The 17030-nt window shown below is 48.8% G+C and overlaps 1 protein-coding gene across 1 annotated transcript in view; it reads right to left on the bottom strand.

Moving 5' to 3' along the window:
• Positions 1-761: 761 nt before the first annotated feature.
• The window catches only part of CSUI_001682 (arid bright dna binding domain-containing protein), a 21086-nt gene continuing 4817 nt past the window's right edge, over positions 762-17030 (bottom strand). The window contains exons 5-12 of the mRNA XM_068061887.1: positions 15996-16832; positions 11558-15424; positions 10594-10762; positions 9800-9861; positions 8651-8753; positions 7083-7687; positions 2586-6803; positions 762-1762 (exon numbers count right to left, since the gene is read on the bottom strand). Coding sequence (XP_067926139.1) covers positions 1397-1762; positions 2586-6803; positions 7083-7687; positions 8651-8753; positions 9800-9861; positions 10594-10762; positions 11558-15424; positions 15996-16832 — 10227 coding nt within the window. The 3' untranslated portion in view covers positions 762-1396. The remainder of the gene's footprint in view (positions 1763-2585; positions 6804-7082; positions 7688-8650; positions 8754-9799; positions 9862-10593; positions 10763-11557; positions 15425-15995; positions 16833-17030) is intronic.

Here is a 17030-nt window from a genome sequence, read left to right as displayed (position 1 = left end):
GTCTGCAAACAAGCCTATGTTTCTATCAAACAGGGAGTTTGCCCTGCTTCTTTTGCCAGTCAAGTTAGATTGTGCCGGGCTACCTCCCGTACTCGGCTATCTTAACGCAAAGCACCCCGGCTCTCTAAGGCCTTTCCCCTTCACTCATATGAGTCTGGTGCGCCTACAGCCAATCTTCACTGACTACACGGGGACGGCGCAAACGACGTCAACGAAATGAGAGACCAACGACAGAGAGAAGGACAGACAAAATGCAATGAGGCTTGCTTGGCGGACGGACGCTCAATTGCTCACAAACCTTACAACGCGGCGCATACGTACATATCCGTTTGTCGAAACTGCGTATGACAATCTATCTGCCTATACATACATACGTAGCGGGGTGACTGAAAGTGTCGGTTTTTTTCTTTTCCATCGAGATCCCTTATAGAACTCAGATCAGGTAAACATGCGTACATCCCTGTTATGCCCTAGTTTTCAACGCTACGTCATTCTCATCACATGTGGGTAACGTTAGTCAAGGGTACAGAGAAAGACCAACATACTTCAACACCAGTACGCGCACAATTCAGTAGATTCCTCCGTACACCCGACCATCCTCATTGGAAAAAGAAACAAAGGAAACATACACGTGTATGCCGGCATTTAAACGTAGAAGCGCGAGCGCCATCACCACGGCCACCACCAGCACCAGCAAACCCTCATTCTGAAGCCGTGCATGTATATGTTCTGATAGCCGTGAGTACGGAGAACCTTCACCCTGTATAGACACTACGCACCTCCACAACTTGTTTCTTCAAGACTGCGTTGTATGGTCGTCCATCGCCCCACTGCTGCCTAATGTACAAAACAAATTGAAGTCGGAAAGAATTGATACACAGAAGAAGAGAAATGACCCAAGGGATGACTCCTGTGACTCACCCCTCCTAGCCCCAGTTTCACAAGAACCTTCTCTCACTCTTTTGGCCTTCTCGCCACTCCTATATACCTCCTACTACTACTGATCTTGAGCTAGGAGTCAGTTCAGACGAGAAGAAAGAAATGAAAAGAAAAAAAGTAAACCGACAGATTCAACACGGAACCAAGAATCGAAATACAAGAAGAACGCTGTACTTGAAAAAACATCCCTCCAACATATAGCCATCTGACCTTACTCCCTAACAACGACAACACTGCTGCATGCACACTGTTTGGGCGAGGCTTCTTTCTTCGTCATCTTTTCTTAACCACCACCCTTTTCCTTTCTGTCGACTCTCAAATAACAAGAGGGGGGACGAACTTTTCTATTTTCATCTTTGAAGGCATCTATGGTCGTAACTATGAAAACAAACATACATATCCATTGTTGTGTGTTGTACCTTGATGAATGAACACCTGGTTTCTCTCTCTTTCTCTCTCAACCTCTCAACTCAAGAGTCTCTGGTATTTCTAGCCGTTTCCCTGCTTTGCCGACTTTACGAACCCAAAGCAGATCACGTGATTCTCCGAACTCCGCGAGGCTTTCTTGAATACGCTTTTCACGTGCGAGTTTCTCTTTCTCATCCACTTGTTTCTTTTGCTGTTCCTTCTTTAACTGCGAATCGATTCCCTCACGGTCTTCCTTCTTTACTTTGTGAGAATCTTCCCCTTTCATAGAAGAGAAATAGCCAGGGCCATGCCGGAAACCGGTGAGATGTACAGCTGGACTATCTCGGATACCCGTAAGAAGTTCTTCAATGATAGAGAAGAGAGGCTGCCGAACGGATGTCTTATACCACGCCAGCTGATAGACAAGAGACACACATCAAACAACACGAAGATACTTCTTACATTAACCCACGTCATGATCTATAAAAAACTGACTAATTGCTGGTTCAAGGGGCGTAACTATGACGTGGGTATATACACCTTCATACAAAGTCATACACACTCATACATGTACATATTCATACATAGATGAAAAAGTCTGAAACCATGCATGCACCACCAGCTTGTAATGCATCTATACACGCCTCTTTAAGTCCAGAATGCTGAGCTCACAGAGATGACGCAGTCTACAGAAGGAGATTGAGGAATCACATGCAAACACACGTACACACACGGAGTATTTCTACAGCGTGGGTGCTGAGCAACGGCGGTCGCTGTGCGTACACCAGACGCCGGCATGCGCAGCCATCAACGAGACGATCACTCTGAAGAAAGATCGGCGTTCGCAGAAGAAGGGGCGTGGTGTGAGAAAAAGGAAAGAACGAAACAGAAACGGGGGAGCATGAACTGAAGAAGTAAACACATGGTTCCGGTTAGGGAAAACGGGTCCAGTATAGCTACCTGAGTATTTATGTATCTAGTCCGCCACCCAGCCGTATAGCTATCTACTCCCCTGGCTATATAGTTATCTTTACGACTCCGTATATAGCTACCCAAATAGCTAGCTATCTACATCGCATCTATTCAGGTTTCCCTAACTCAGTAACGGGGGTTCTGCAGATACTCACATCATCAGACAGATGTCAAGGTACTCTACGACACGAGGACGGGAGAGAGAAGAAAAGAGAATCTCGAAGAGCTCACGTTGCAAGAACAGAAGACTATACACAACCCCGTACCTCGACAAGCGCCGGCAGGTGCGGACGCAAGAAGGGAAGAGTTAAAGCATCGCCAGCTAGCATGGAAAGCGCAGCCACCGCAACTCGAACGTCATCGTCCACTGGTATTTCCTCATCTCCAAATACCGCTGATACTGCTCCACCGTGGTCTCCCCCTCCGCTTCCCTTATTCGTTTCTTTCTTCGCCCGGCTCTTTTTGCTCCCTCCGCCGCCCGTTTCACTCGGAGATGTTTTCGACGTCTTTCCTCCCGCCCCTCCTGTGCTGATTCCTACAGGGGATTGGCCCCCTTCCGCTGTTTTCGACTGGCTACCTGGTGTTGGAGAAGCTCCTTCGCTGGCTTGCGATGAAGAGGCTAATGGCCCATTAGGGGGATGTGAAGCGGAATTCTGTTGTGAAGGATGAGACCCAGGATGTCCCTGATGATGGCCACTGTGAAAGGCGTGATTTGCGGAAGACACACCGCCTTTCATCCCCCCTGATTCCTGATAAGATCCTCCATGAATGGTTGGGTGCTGTCCGGTTGTTCCACTACCACCACGATCTGGCCTTGAGGCAGCAGGCATCATCCCTGAGTTAGTGTATAATCTTCCATGAGAATCCGCCATGGCATCTCCCCCCCTCCTTGCTCCAGCTACCTGATGGCTACCTGTCTTCGTGGGGTCTACCTGCTGCTGCTGTTGTGGCTGATGGGATTCTGACCCACCTTGGGGACGATGCCCCGTCGTCCCCGCCTGCATGACACCCCAGCTCGATGGCTGCTGCTGTTGAGACTGGGTAGGCATGCCACCGCCTGCCATCCTCTCTCCCTGCATATTTGCTGGAGAAGACGTCGAGCCGACAGGGAAGTCTCCTGCTGTTTGAAACTCCGGGGGGGCACCAGTCCCCGTACCATTGGTCGTTGTCCCACCCCCCCAAAGCCCTGCGGCAGCATGAAGTCCTCCCGTAGCTGCCGCATGCATTTGTTGTTGCCACTGTTGTTGTTGCTGAAGCCATTGCTGATGCTGCTGCCATTGAACTTCAGGCATATTCATATAGTTCGTCCCCCCCTGACCAGGGTGAGTAGAGGAAGACATCATTGTCATCATATGAGCACTTCCAGCCCCATCCATTCCGCCTGCTGTCCCTGGCCATGACGACTGCTGCTGCTGTTGCTGTTGCTGCTGGTCGCCACCCCACTCTTGAGGAGAAGCTGATGACGGCGGTGCAGGCCAACCCCCTACATTCCCTCCGCCTCCCCAGTGTGTCGTTTGTGCTGCTGAGTGCTGACTGTAGAATGAAGCGTGATTTCCTTGCCAGCTGCCGTGGTGTTGCTGTTGATAGTACGACTGAGCTGCTGCTGCTGCAGCAGCCGCGGCGGCTGCCGCGGCAGCGTTCCATGCAGTAGGTTGCCCTCCGTCTCCTGAATGAGAGGGGGGGTGATGCCCCCAGGTGTTTGGGGCAAGATAAGGATTTTGTGTGGACATCATGCTACCTTGATGGTGTGGACCGGGAGGAGGTGTCTGGATCATCGAGGGAACTGAAGAAGACGGCCATGACGCCAGACTTTCTACTTGATGTGGCTGTTGCTGTGGTTGCTGAGATGGTTGACCCGTTGGTGGCATGCTCTCTGGTGGAGTTCTTTGATCCTGCTGATGCTGCAGAGTCTCATGATTCTGTTGAGTGCTGGTGTTGCTGTGACGCTGAGTCTGTCCATGCTGTGAGACAGCAGTCTGCTGTTGAGGGTTCTCATGTGAAGGAGGTTGATAAGGCACCTGGTGCTGCGGCTGTTGCCCCTGCTGCTGGTCTTCGGGTTTCTTTTGCTGCTGTTGTTGTTGTAAGTAGGCGCTGTGATGTAACTGCTGAGCCGCATAGTGCATCTGCTGCTGCTGACGTTGATGTTGCTGCTGCTGCTGAGTATGTTGAAGCTGTGAGCTTTGTGAAGGATGGTGATGATGATGATGCCCTGTGACACCCGCCCCCATATATGCCATCTGTTGGCCACCATAATGCATCTGCTGCTGCCGCTGCTGTTGATGTTGATTTGCCTGTGGATGAGAATGAGGAGCACCCCCCGGATACTGCATAAGATGACTGCCTGTTGATGGCTGAGGCGGTGCTCCCAAGTGCTGACTTGAGTGCTGTTGGTGTGCTTGGCTAGTGGTGTATGACATCTGAGCAGCACTTCCTTGCTGCTGCTGCTGGTATGGGGGCATGTGATGATGTGGCTGCTGATGCATGCGACGGGCGTATTCCGCTTGCTCGTTCTGCTGCGACTGGGACCCCTGCGCTTGTCCTCCTCCTCCTCCTTGAGAGGCGTGAGGCTGACGGTGTGGATGTGGATGACGATGGTGTCCATGAGGTGGGGCGCTGCTGCCTTGATTCGTCACATCTTGAGGTGTAGTATCATCTGAAGGACTGAAAGGGACAGGAGCTTCATGGTTTTCTGTCTGTTCAAAGTAGACCTCAGGTCTTTGCCAAGGTTCTTCTGCATCTACTTCTTCTTGATCTTGTTCTTCTTCGTAAACTCCTCGCCCCCCGCTTGTCCCATTACGAAGACCTCTATCCTCTGTACCTCCTCCTTCTCCTCTACTACTACGACTACTGCTGGAAATTTCACTGCGATGATGAAGCAAGTTGTCTCGACAACCTTCCTGAGAGAGCCTTGTTTTGCCTACCTCACCTCGATCGTTGAGACCCCCAGTGGCTGAGTGATCTCCCGCACCCTCCCGGCTGGTGTGACCACCCGTGTTAAGCAGCTCACCATTAGGGGTAGTATGGGTATGAGGTAACTGATAGAAGCCTTTTCCAGCATATGTCCCGTTTGTTGAAGCACCCCTAGTTTCTGTTCCTCTTTGTGATGCTCCTTCTCCTTTGTCTCGATGCTGTTGCTGCTGTCCTTCTTCGTCAATCTGTCCTTCATCGCTGAAATTCTCGAGACAATCACTACTGGATGAGGAGGCATGCCCGACCGCGCCAGAAGCCCTAGGACTATCTTTTTGTAGCGGAGGCGGGGAAGGAAAGACACCATTCTTTTTCTTTCGCTCTTGAGAAGTCTTGGATAGAGCCAGAGGACACTCTTGTTGCTGTCGATGACGCGATGTCTGTTGTTCTATAAGAGCAGGAGAAGATGAAGTGATGTTCTTCTTGCTTCCAAGATCTTCTTCATCCTGGGGCTGGGATATCATAGAGAAGATCGCATGAACACCTATCGGTTCAGGAGCTCCACCATCACTCCCTCGCCCTAGACTATTTGCACGTTGCTGAGTTTCTAGGGCACGAAGATCAGCCCGGAGATTTGCCATTGGATCTGGATGAGATGCATACGAAGAAGCAGGCCTCTGTGGACCGCCGCCTCCCCCTGTTATATCACCATTATGGAGACGATGATGTGTCGTCTCAAGAAACGGAGAGTTCACGTGAGGATAAAAGGAAGTAGTAGATGGGAAAGACGCAGCGGCACCGGCAAGAGCTGCTTCAGCAAGGATCATTTCCTCATGGGGGGATGATGTACGTTCTTTCTTGACAGATGGCATGCGATGACGACTCTGGGAAGGATCTCCGTTTCTTCTTGTACTTTTCATGGAATCTTCATCGTTTTGCATGAGATCTCCATTTGGATCCTTCTCACCATCATGAGGAAGAAAACGACCACCGTGGTTCTTTCCATCTGCTTTATCATAGCCACTGTGGTGACTGCCACTAATACTACTACTTATGCCATGTATCGTCGTCCCTGTATGATCATGACCCTTCAAGAAACCTTCTTGTTGTGAAGAAACTCCGGGATTTCTCTCCTCTTTAACCAAGTGATTTGGTTGTCGATCTTGGCCACCGTAATACATATCACGTGATGCTGAAGAGGAAGAAGAGGCTGTTTGAAATCTCTTCTCGGGAGATAGAGATCTTCTCTGTTGTGGTTGCTGAGAAGAAGAAGAAAGATGATGAGGGGATCCACCATGCTTCTCGACTTTCTTCCCCCAGTGTGTAGCGTCCAGGGGTATCTGCTTGATCGCTCCTACGAAATGCGCGTAAGACCAGCCCCCTCGACATTTCTCAGGGACTAAAGTATTGGGACTTGAAGAAGAAGAAAAGACAGGATAATGACGAATGATGGTAGAGAAAGGAGTTGAGCAATAAGGAGATACAAGAAGACGATTCGCTTCAGAGTCATGAACAGCCGTGCATGCAGCCAAGCCATCAGCGACTTCACATTCGGATCGCAATCGGATGGAACGTTGCTGAGAAAAAGAAGAAAACAGAGAAACTTAAGAGATCGATAGACCTGATCCTCGAAGACATCCCCCCTTTTCCTTTCTCACACCGAGGGGGCACAAGACAACCACATAAACAGATAGATTGAAGATAGATAGATAGATAGATAGATCTGAGATAGAAAAAGACAGAAAGGATTGAAAATAGATTGAGGGGGACAGACTGAAGATAGATAGATTTTTAAGGAGAGATAGATGAACAGATACATAACTAACACTCTCTTCAAGTGAATATCTATTCCTCACCATTCGGAACTTTAGGAACCTCAAGAGAGGTGCAACAAACAAGCGTGCTGCTACTTCAACTGCTCCCGGAGAGGGTCCTTTCTTTGCTACACGTCGTCTCCAATCTGAACTTCTCTTGACTTGGAATGTTCTTTCTCGTCCCCCCTTATCTTGATCTCCTTCTTCCTCTCTTTTGTCATTTTCTTCTTCTTCTTCCTTATATCTATCCGATTGATGCTGGCGCGTAGCTTTTTCTTCTTTCAAAGGAGTTTCGGAAGGACGTCGTTCTCCAGAGCTTTCTTGGGATATCTTCTTGTCGGTCTTCGAGATCTTCTCTCCTTCAGATGTTTTATCTTCTGTTCTTTCTTCTTCACCGCCTGTCTCATTTCCTCCTTCACTCTCCCCACCGCTTTCCGTCTCAACTCCATCAGCGAAAGTGTCTTGTTCGTGATCGACTTGGCGATCTCTCTTTATAGTGTGCGAAAGAGGAGATCTTTCTCTATCTCCCCTGTCTAGAGCATCGATGCCGAGCAAATCCTTCTCATGTTCTTCAGCCACAGCTTCAAAGACTTCGCGTAAGGCTACAGCAGGACCATCCGCCGATAAGTAGAATAAAGAGAGCGCAGCTACACAGAAGAAAAGGAAAAGAAAAGATCGAGAGAGGAAAGAACTCAAATCTCTTGTATGATATAGAGGATACAGGTCTCATATGACGCGGTAAGTTTGCATGCAAGAGGACCAGATTATCGTGCTGATAGATGTTGATTCTCAACTCCCATGCATAAAGAAGAAGTAGTGGCAGTTTAGATATCAGTGAGAGAGGCTTGCAGGGGAGATTCCTTCGTAATGATCTATGTGTCTACAGAGATAAGAAAACATAGATAGATACAGAAAGGCTTGTATGTCTCGAAGAGACGCCGATATGTCCGCAAAATTTACCAGCTACGACAGGGGATCCTATCTCTTAACGCCACAACACCACAGTCAAGCTTGAGTAGAATGAAGTCTCGGCGACAAACAGACAGATACCCTCCCTGATACACAAGGCATGAGTTACTTGTTCTGGAGGAAAGAAATTCGCGAGATTCACCGGTGAGAGACGGAAAGCTTTCAGGGAGCCACATAGAGTGGCGAGAATCGGAGTACGTGAGGTTAACATGAAGTAGGCATGCTGGGATGCTCTTCATGAGGACCACTACATGCAAAGCTAGAGAAGGCGTGAACAACCGGGGCTGTAGCAACAGAAAAGCCGAGGAGAGGAGTCTCCCTTCTAAGAGACAGAAATCTTCAAGCCAGGTCTACTCTGCTCTCAACGTGACTTCCCCATTTCTTTAACTTCCCTAAGATACCAAGGATGATAGGGAGAAAACAGACATACGACTTTGGGATGCGTAGTGGNNGGGGGGGGGGATGAACGAACGGGATGTCTCCAGATCCAAATATGTAAAAGGCAAGAAGAAGACAGGACTTCAAACTTAGTTGGTTGTACGAGGAAAAAGAGAAGAGTAGATAGTGAGTTGGGTTGCTGTTGCTTCGATGTGAAAGAGATAGAGTTGAAGGAGAAGATGCTCGAGCTTTGATTGACGTACCTTTGACAAGAATCTGAGGGAGTTGTACAGAAGGAAAAGAAATCTCAAAGTCCACAAGAGCTGCCGCGATGGAAAGAAACACTTCAAGGTGGGCGTACATGGCCTACAGAACAAAGAAGAAGATAAGATGAAGAAAGAGCACAGTCCTTCATTTACCCTTTCGACAGACAGCCGCTCTCCCAAGAAGACTCGAGAGAAGAGACAACAAGAGAAAGATGCAAGACCCTCTAACTCTGGCATGTTCTCGATACCTGCCCCCGGTCGTGAGAAGTGCAGATAGAGAGAGAGACTGGTTAGGACCTCTCGAGGGGGGGGACTCTTGACATGCCATCTAGCAACGAAGGATTCACAGAAAAGAAGAATTTTGTGGATTCCACATGAGACACCACGTCCATTCCTGTCTAGCTTCATATATGCATTCGTACAGTCCAATGCGTACAGAAACGGATCCTTCCGCACATCGCCTCTGTGTTTCTCGTTCTCTTTTTCCTTCATCTAACTGGAGATCATGAAGGAGACACGGGAAGACTATGAAGATCTCTACCCATGAACTGCAATGTGCGAACATCTCAGAGTCCCCTATCTCTACGTAAGAAGGTGCTAAGTGACGTCCTCCGTCTTCATAGCCATAAGGAAAAGAGAAACTGACTGAAACTAAGAGCGAAGCAGCTTGTTCTCCATGCAAGAGCCCATGTTGAACTTAATAGAAGTCGGTCCAGTAGCAATATCTTGAATAGTCACGCCACCAGCAAATTCACTCGTGAAGGCAGTCGGTGAAATCGCCCTGAACAACTTCAACCATTGAGGAACTTCAAACTAGCTATCCCCCCCCCCTCCCTTGGGAATACCTAGTGAAAGAGATAACCAAAAAAGCCTTTGAAAGAAGACGATAAAGAGGAAGAGACAAGCGTCAGAGACAGGGAAGATCCATCATCCGCAGAACGGAAGGTGTCGGTTTGACAAAGGAATATGGTCGATGGATTGAGAGAAAGAACTTCCTAGAGATCCCCCGTAGATAGAGAGAAGACAGACAGGCGGGTATTAGTTAGAACGTGAAGACCGAAAGAGAGCTAGACTTCCCCGGCTTGACCATCTACCTACTCCCTTCTTCTGTCGCTCAACGGGTGAGACAAGAATCCCAAGGCTTACTGTCTGTCTAAAGAGAAGCATCTGTGAGCCAAACTCAGCTACAGCCTGAAGGAAATGAAGACCTACATCACAAAAGAAGAGGAAGGACAGGGAATCAAGAGAGATGAAGAGATATATTACTGCTCCATCCTTCTGCCTTAATGTGCTGGAAAAACAATAGGAAGAGATAGGAGAAACGCACACGCACGTATCTTCCACTAGCATCTCTTTCCTTCTGATGTAAACGCCCTGATAAGACACCCCGCAGTTCTGCATCCGACACATATGTATAGACAGCCGTCTTCTCTCCCTCTCTCGTGCTAGCTGCTAGTATCACAAGTCCTCGACCGCGGCAGCACTCGGCCCCTCTCACACATCAACTGACGGTATACAGGGCTATCACTCTTTTCTCCTTGCCCGGTATACCCTAGTAAGGACAACCATAGCTCACGGAGAGACAACTGCTTAACAGAAGCCATCCCTTACGGCTTTCTTTAGCAACCCCGCCGCCCAATGAGACTAGGTATATCAAATAATGTTCCTGCCGAAATGTAGCAAGCGAATCCGAGCTTCCCCGTTGATATCTTGTAGTAATGGTCAGTAGAACGAACAAGCAAAGATCGATGGATGTCCCATTCAAAAACTCCTGTGTCACTTAAGGTTCACGTTATAGAGCAGCATCCCTTATCAAAGAAACATCTCTCTCTTCCCTCTTCCCCCCTCCATGCAACGCTCAAATATTGAAGTGTATCTGATACTTGACGGAGGAATATTCCATAAGGGTAAAAGAAGAAGAAGACAGCTTGTACACCTACCAGGAGCGCACTGTAGAACTCGAGGGATGATTGAATGAGAGACGCATTGAAGACCTCTGAAGATGCGAGCGACTGCTGAGACAAAAGCCACACCCATCCAGCTGTTCTGAGGAGCATGACGGTAACGAGAAGCAAAGGAGAAAAGCGCTGGAGCCGGAGGCCGAGGGAGCTGAGAATAGCACACGACAGGATGAAAAACACCGACAACAATCTTTCTCTTTGTCCCATGGAAAGGAAAAAGTTACGCTGGTAAGCGCCACCTGGGCTCCCGGGAGAGTTCTGAAATAGAGCCGGACGGGTGGAACGCGCTCGATAGTTATCAATCACGATAGGCATTTCGATGAATGTTGATCTCAACGGTGTCTACGCCTTAGATGAACCAGCTATCCCGCAGAGAGAGAGATAGCTAGCTGTAACGAGACATCAGCCTCATCCACAGAAAGACACGCCACGTCGTTCACAGCTAGTGAGAAAGCTGGACTTGTACGAATAGCAGGTATTTGCTTCACATCGTGGCGACTGCACGTGTGCGTATGGGCAAGCACGAACACCCCAAAACAAACGAGCGAGAGAGCAAAGATACAATACAAACACAGAAGCACAGTAAGACAGAGCGACTTTTTCCAGCCACCGCAAGAACGTTGAGAATCGCAGCGAGGTAGGAAAACAAGAAGAGAAGTTCGATCTATCTATGACCCCTGTCTCTCATTGTTGCCATGATGGGGCAATGTCCAAAACAGCAAAAGAAAATAAAAGCGCTTTTCCGATCAGCATAAAGAGACGTATAGGAAGTGACGAAGGATATGAAGGAACTTCTCTTGAAGGCAATCACATACGAGAGCCGTATGCACACGCAGTCTGAGGAAGCATAGCGCCAACTCCTTTCTATCAGTCGAACAGGTATCTATGTTCTCTCTGCGAGGGTGGTGTACTGTTGTCTTTTATCTCTTTGTCCCTATCTTACCAAGCAAGCAAGAGCTGTGAAAGCCTTCACACACGCAACAGCAGTTTCAGTAAGAGGCGCAACGCGTTCAAGTTCTCCTTTGATTTCATCCCACGCAGCTAACTGGACACCGTTTGCTATTGAGGCATAATCTTGTTGTTGTTCACGTATCTTCCTCTCTCTTTCTGCTATCTCATTGATAGTGAATGACGAGGTCTTTCTTCCATCTCTCGCACACTCCCCCCCACGGATAGAGGAACTTTTACGGTTCTTCAGTCCAAGAACATGCGGCTCATTTCCTTCATCAACAACCTCAGCGTTGGTATGGCTTGCTTCTTTCTGTAAGCTCTCTCCTTCTTCTTCTTCTTTTCGCCCCACTGTCTGCCGCCCTGTTCGTCTCTCTTCTCTCCCCTCCTGGAGCTCCATGTCTCTTTCGCCTCTCCCTCCTTCTTTCTCACCATTCCCTCTCTCAGAAGTCTTGTCTACCGCTTTCCCTTCAATTTTAGTGATATGATCGCCCGATTCCCCGTTCGCATCCGAATCACTCAGCAGTTTCTTAGACGTACCAAGAGGAAGAAGGGATGAGCTTCTGGGACAACCGTCACCATGATCTCTGTTGAGATCCTTTGAATGTGAGTGTCCTACTGCTGCAGCGGTTGCAGCCGCATAGACATCAGCTAGCGGTTTGGCTAGCTGGTCAGGATCTATGAGAATGATCAGCTGAATAGCCAAGACAAGGCGAGCAGCTGTATGTTTAGGGCTTTGCATGGAAAGGGTCAATGTCGAAAGAGGAGATCCGAGAATCGTCTCTAGAATCTCACGGACTTCTTCATACCGTGCTAACTTCTGTTGGCGATCTAAATGCTCTGAGGCCTTTTTAACAGCCATCACAACATCCCATACCCCCGCACGGAGGAGTTGTCGATCTCCGGTAGTGACCGAGGAGACATTCTCTTGGATAGGTTTGTTAGGAGAAAGAGGAAGAAGGCTCTTGCCTTTACCGTGAACTATCAAGCCTTCACCAACTCCCCCAAATCCGGAGATTCGTTTGAACCCCACTCCCTGAGAAGCCCGAGGTGAGGTCATGCCATCCGAGAAGAGGGAAAGACCTGTGCTGTTTGAGGAAGAAGAATGAGGAGACATTTGCGTAGATGAATCGCAACCTGAGGAGAGATGGAGTTTAAATTCAACTCCATCTGCCTCTAATCGAGCAACGGACAACGGTGTCCGAGTAAGCCATTGTTGTTGTTCTTCTTCTTCTTCCTCATGGGCATCTCTGCCTGCACGAAGATCTCCTCGTGAGCGACCCTCCCCTGTCTTCTCCGTATTATAACTCCAGCCTCCTTCAACAAGATTTTCATCTAATCCTCTCCCGAATTTCTCTGCTCTAGCTCCCTCATCTCCCACCCCTTCCAAGCCATTCTTCTCACCTTGACATCTATGTCTCTTATACAACATCTCTCTCTCCGGATGGTCGGTCTTGGCTCTTTCATATCTTTCGCTTGTCCCCCCGACGACAACTCCTTCTCTAGAGGGCATTCTTGTATGGGATGGAGAGTCACGTGCACTACTAGAACAGGCTTCTATGGATATACCTCGTGAGAGAGACGGACACCCACATAAGGAGAGACGCCGTTCTGCTTGTTCGTGTACAGGAGGAAGTATATGCAAGAGAGGTTTGAAGGATGATGTTTCTCCACGCTCAAAGGTTAGAGCCGGTGTACCAAATAGAAGATTCTGTGTAGTTTCAGATACATGATTCCCTAAGAGAGCTGTCGTAACAACTCGTCCTGTCTCTACCACACTTGGATCCCTTCCATGTGAGGACCGTGTCTCGTCTCTCCTAGCTGTCTCCCCTCCAAATTCTCCTTCCTTAGACCCAAGGAGAAGTGAGGGGGCCTCAGATGCAATAAGACATCCTTGTCCTTTAGATGGCTGTTGCGACTGAAGACCTCGAGATGAATCCAGAGAATTCGGAGAAATTGAAGAGGAACTCTCAACTTTCTCACCGTTCACACTTTCCATAGAATTGAGTACGTTGTGAGCCTCCTGGCCCCCTGACAACGGCTTAATAGACGAAGAAGTATAAGTAGAAGATTGCAACGAAGAGGCAAGAGAAGAAGGGTGTGACGCTTCGCCTGACGCATGGTCTTCAAGAGCATTGGCTGACTGGGGGTTCAGTGGAGAAGGAGAGTTACCAGTGCCATTACATACATGGGAGAAAGAAGTGGCCGACTCCATACTTGGATGTAGAGACGCTGTTGAAGTATCAGGAACTGTTCTCTCCCAAGAAGGACCGTTTTCCTCACCGCCACAACTGTCTCCTTGTGTCGACGATGACTGAGTTGTCGCTGACGAGGCTTGCCCCTCATGGACTCCTTGCCCTCGATGTGTCTCATCATCCGCGTCGTTCTCTCCGACGCTCAAGGCAACTTTCTGTCGGAGCCGCTTCACTGCGAGCGCGCGCCGAGCTGCGCCGTAGCCTGCCAGTAGACTAAGGAGACTCTCCGGAGAAGAGCTCGACAACTGGACCTCAGACTTTGAATCTTTGACTTCTTTTTCTAAGTAGGGAGATTTCGGCGTGGCAGAGTGTATAAACCCCGGATGTCTTGATTGAGAGGGCGTAGGGTTGAGGTGAAGAAGAGAAGAAAAGGGGTCTGACGAGGTGGAGAAAGAAGATGGATCTTCACTATCTCCACTTTGATGGGAAATAACACCTTTACACTCTGAAGACCCCTCTTCATTCAGAACACGCTGTCGTCTCCGGTGAGAGTAAGGAGCCGGCGTTGAATACTTCCCCTCACTCGTAACTGAGATATCATCCTCTCTCACAGCTCCCTCCCCATCCGTGTACCTGCGCGATCGGGAGTTTATGCGTCTTCGTTCTCTTTCACCCAGGGGCTGCTGCTCATGAAAACTCGAAGAATGTGAAGCGAAGGAAGCATTTCGCTCTTCACGGAGAACAATCCGTTGTTGTTCTTCAACAAGCAACCGAAGGAGTTCCTTCGTTTCGCCTGCGGTTGCCGCGGCGATCAGGTGGCACGGCTCATCTGCTGTTTCTCTTGTCTCCTCAGTAACCCCCCCTTCACACGTCTCGCCTGACTCTGCCTCGTCCAAAGGCGGCTGTTTTTTTTCTTCTTTCATTCGCTCTCTTCTCTCCCGCAATGCCGTCTCTGCTTTCTTCGCGTTGTCTAAGAGAAGCTGATGTACTTCCTTCTTATGATCAGAATATTCAGGTAAATCAACCTTCTTGGTTTCATTCTCCCAGCCCTGGTCCTTCTTCACAGCATCTTCATAGACACCTAGGTCTTTACGTGGTGGCACTTCTTCTTCTTCTGCTCTTGGAGTATTAGAGTGATGATAGCCGTCTTGCTTGCCGTTTTCTCCACCTCTCTTTCTCCCTTCTCGAACTTCTCCCCTCTCTCGGCCCTCAGTTCTCTTGTCCGACGTCACAGTAGACAGAAGTCTTCTTTCCGAGGCTTGAACTTGAAGGAGCCGCACAGCTGCCTCATTGGAGACAAGGCCAATACGTTTCTCCGCAGCTAGGGCCGCCACTCCAAAACAATCAAGAGCACTAAGAAGAGATGCCGCAGCTCCTTTGACACTTCTCTCTCTAGCAAAAGAAGCTAATCTCTCTTTCTCTAATGCCGCTGCCTGATAATCTAAAGGTGGAGACAGAGAACCTGCCCCCGCACCTGAACTACCTCCCCCGCTCACAGTGCCTGAACCTTGACCACCTGCGGATGGGAGAGGAAGGCCTGAGCAGCTCAGCGCTGCCGCGGAGCTGAAGATATTGTCTTTAAGAGATGAGGTCCCCTCCAACAGCGGAGACGAAGAAGGAAGACGTCGGAACATCTTCCCATGTCGAGTATAGGCAATTTCAGATTTCTACAAAGAAAGAAAAGAAAAGGAATCGAAACTCTATGCTTAGGCTTGTCCAAGAAGAAACAAGGCGTCACCTGAGCTTCTCTCTCTTGAATCAAACACCCCGGAAAAGGCGCCGGGAGGGGGGGGGGAAACGTCCTCTACGGTCGAGATAAAGGTGGTAGTTACATGGACACGGCGGCACAAGTGTAATATAAAGAAACACGCCGACAGGCTAGGTGACAAGAAAACCACATGGAGGTACTCGACAAGGTCGAGGAAGCGCAGCTGCCGTGGTCTCTATACAAACCACGGGAATATATATGCAGATATTCATGTGCATCTATAGTGTATGTAATAGACATACATAGATATATGTACACATATATGATGTATGTTCAATAGAGATATACAGATATGTTGTGCATGTATAATACCTGTACATCTCTATCTCCTTTCATATGTATATCTACATATATAGTATGTGTAAAAGACATATATAAGTATGTATTGTGTCAGTGTGATATCTATATCTGGAGATGTATATCTACGTGTATATGTATATAGGGGAGGTCTATAGGTGATCAGAACTTACATCAGAAGTCCCGAGGAGTATTTCCTCTTCGAGTTCAATCGCATCGGCGTCACTTCCTTCTTCATCCTCGCCGCTCCCTCCTCCTGTATCTACCCCACCTAATGCCTTATTGTTCTTCTCATCATCCTTCTTATCATCTATCCCGGCTGTCCCATGAGACGGCTCTTCTTTTCTGTCGTCACCTCCGGCTGTAAAAATGAGTATTCCTTCCTCTGCACCAGCTCCGGTAGTAGAGGAAGACGACGACCCCCCCCGAGCCCCTCTTACTCCACCTACGGCCATCCCACCTGTACGTAGTGATGCAGCGCCTACAGCTGCCTGAGCCGTCTCTTCCCATAGACCTGCTGTATTTCCACTGCTAAGTTCTTCTCTACTCTTGGCAATCGCTAAGTTAGCTGCTGACGTTGCGGCTTCTTGAAGGCTCTGTCTAGACATCCCCGCGAGAAAGTTCACGTTTCCTGCTTGAAAAAGAAGGTTCCCCAAAATCGCTGCTACTAAGTGGACGACATGAAGACTAGCTGAAGAACAAGATGGTGAAGGCGTAGAGAAAGGAGATGACGAAGCAGGTAGAAGAAGCTGCGGTGAGGCAAAGAAAGAAGTTGCCTTTGATGGAGGGGGGGGCACATGAGGGAGAACTTCTTCAGGTTCTAATGGCTGGTGTAAAGATTCAACCCTCTCTTCGGCAGACGTTGAAGCGTCAAACACTGAAACAAGGAGCCCAGGGAAGTCAGGGGCGACCGATGAAGGTGAGCGATGGAGAGAAGCAAGAAGAGAGTCCCGCGTAGACGCCGCCGATTCCGAGAGGATCGAACTCAACTGATCGAGTAGTCCAGGATGCTGCGGAGAAAATACACGACGAAGAGCAACAACAGAATTGACGGATACGAAGATCTAACGCGGTCAAACGACTGGTCTCCACAGAAACGCTCAAAAAGGTCTACAGCATTTCAGAAACGTCGGGTGTTCACTCTCTCGGTGGATGACAAGTACAGCAGTTCCACCAGCAGTCCACAATTTTATCTTGTCATGATAATA

This window comes from Cystoisospora suis (assembly GCF_002600585.1).
Source record: "Cystoisospora suis strain Wien I chromosome Unknown contig_672, whole genome shotgun sequence".
In the NCBI taxonomy this organism is placed as follows: domain Eukaryota; phylum Apicomplexa; class Conoidasida; order Eucoccidiorida; family Sarcocystidae; genus Cystoisospora; species Cystoisospora suis.
The sequence above is the reverse complement of the archived record's forward strand: the minus strand, read 5'-3'. Positions and strand labels throughout refer to the sequence as shown.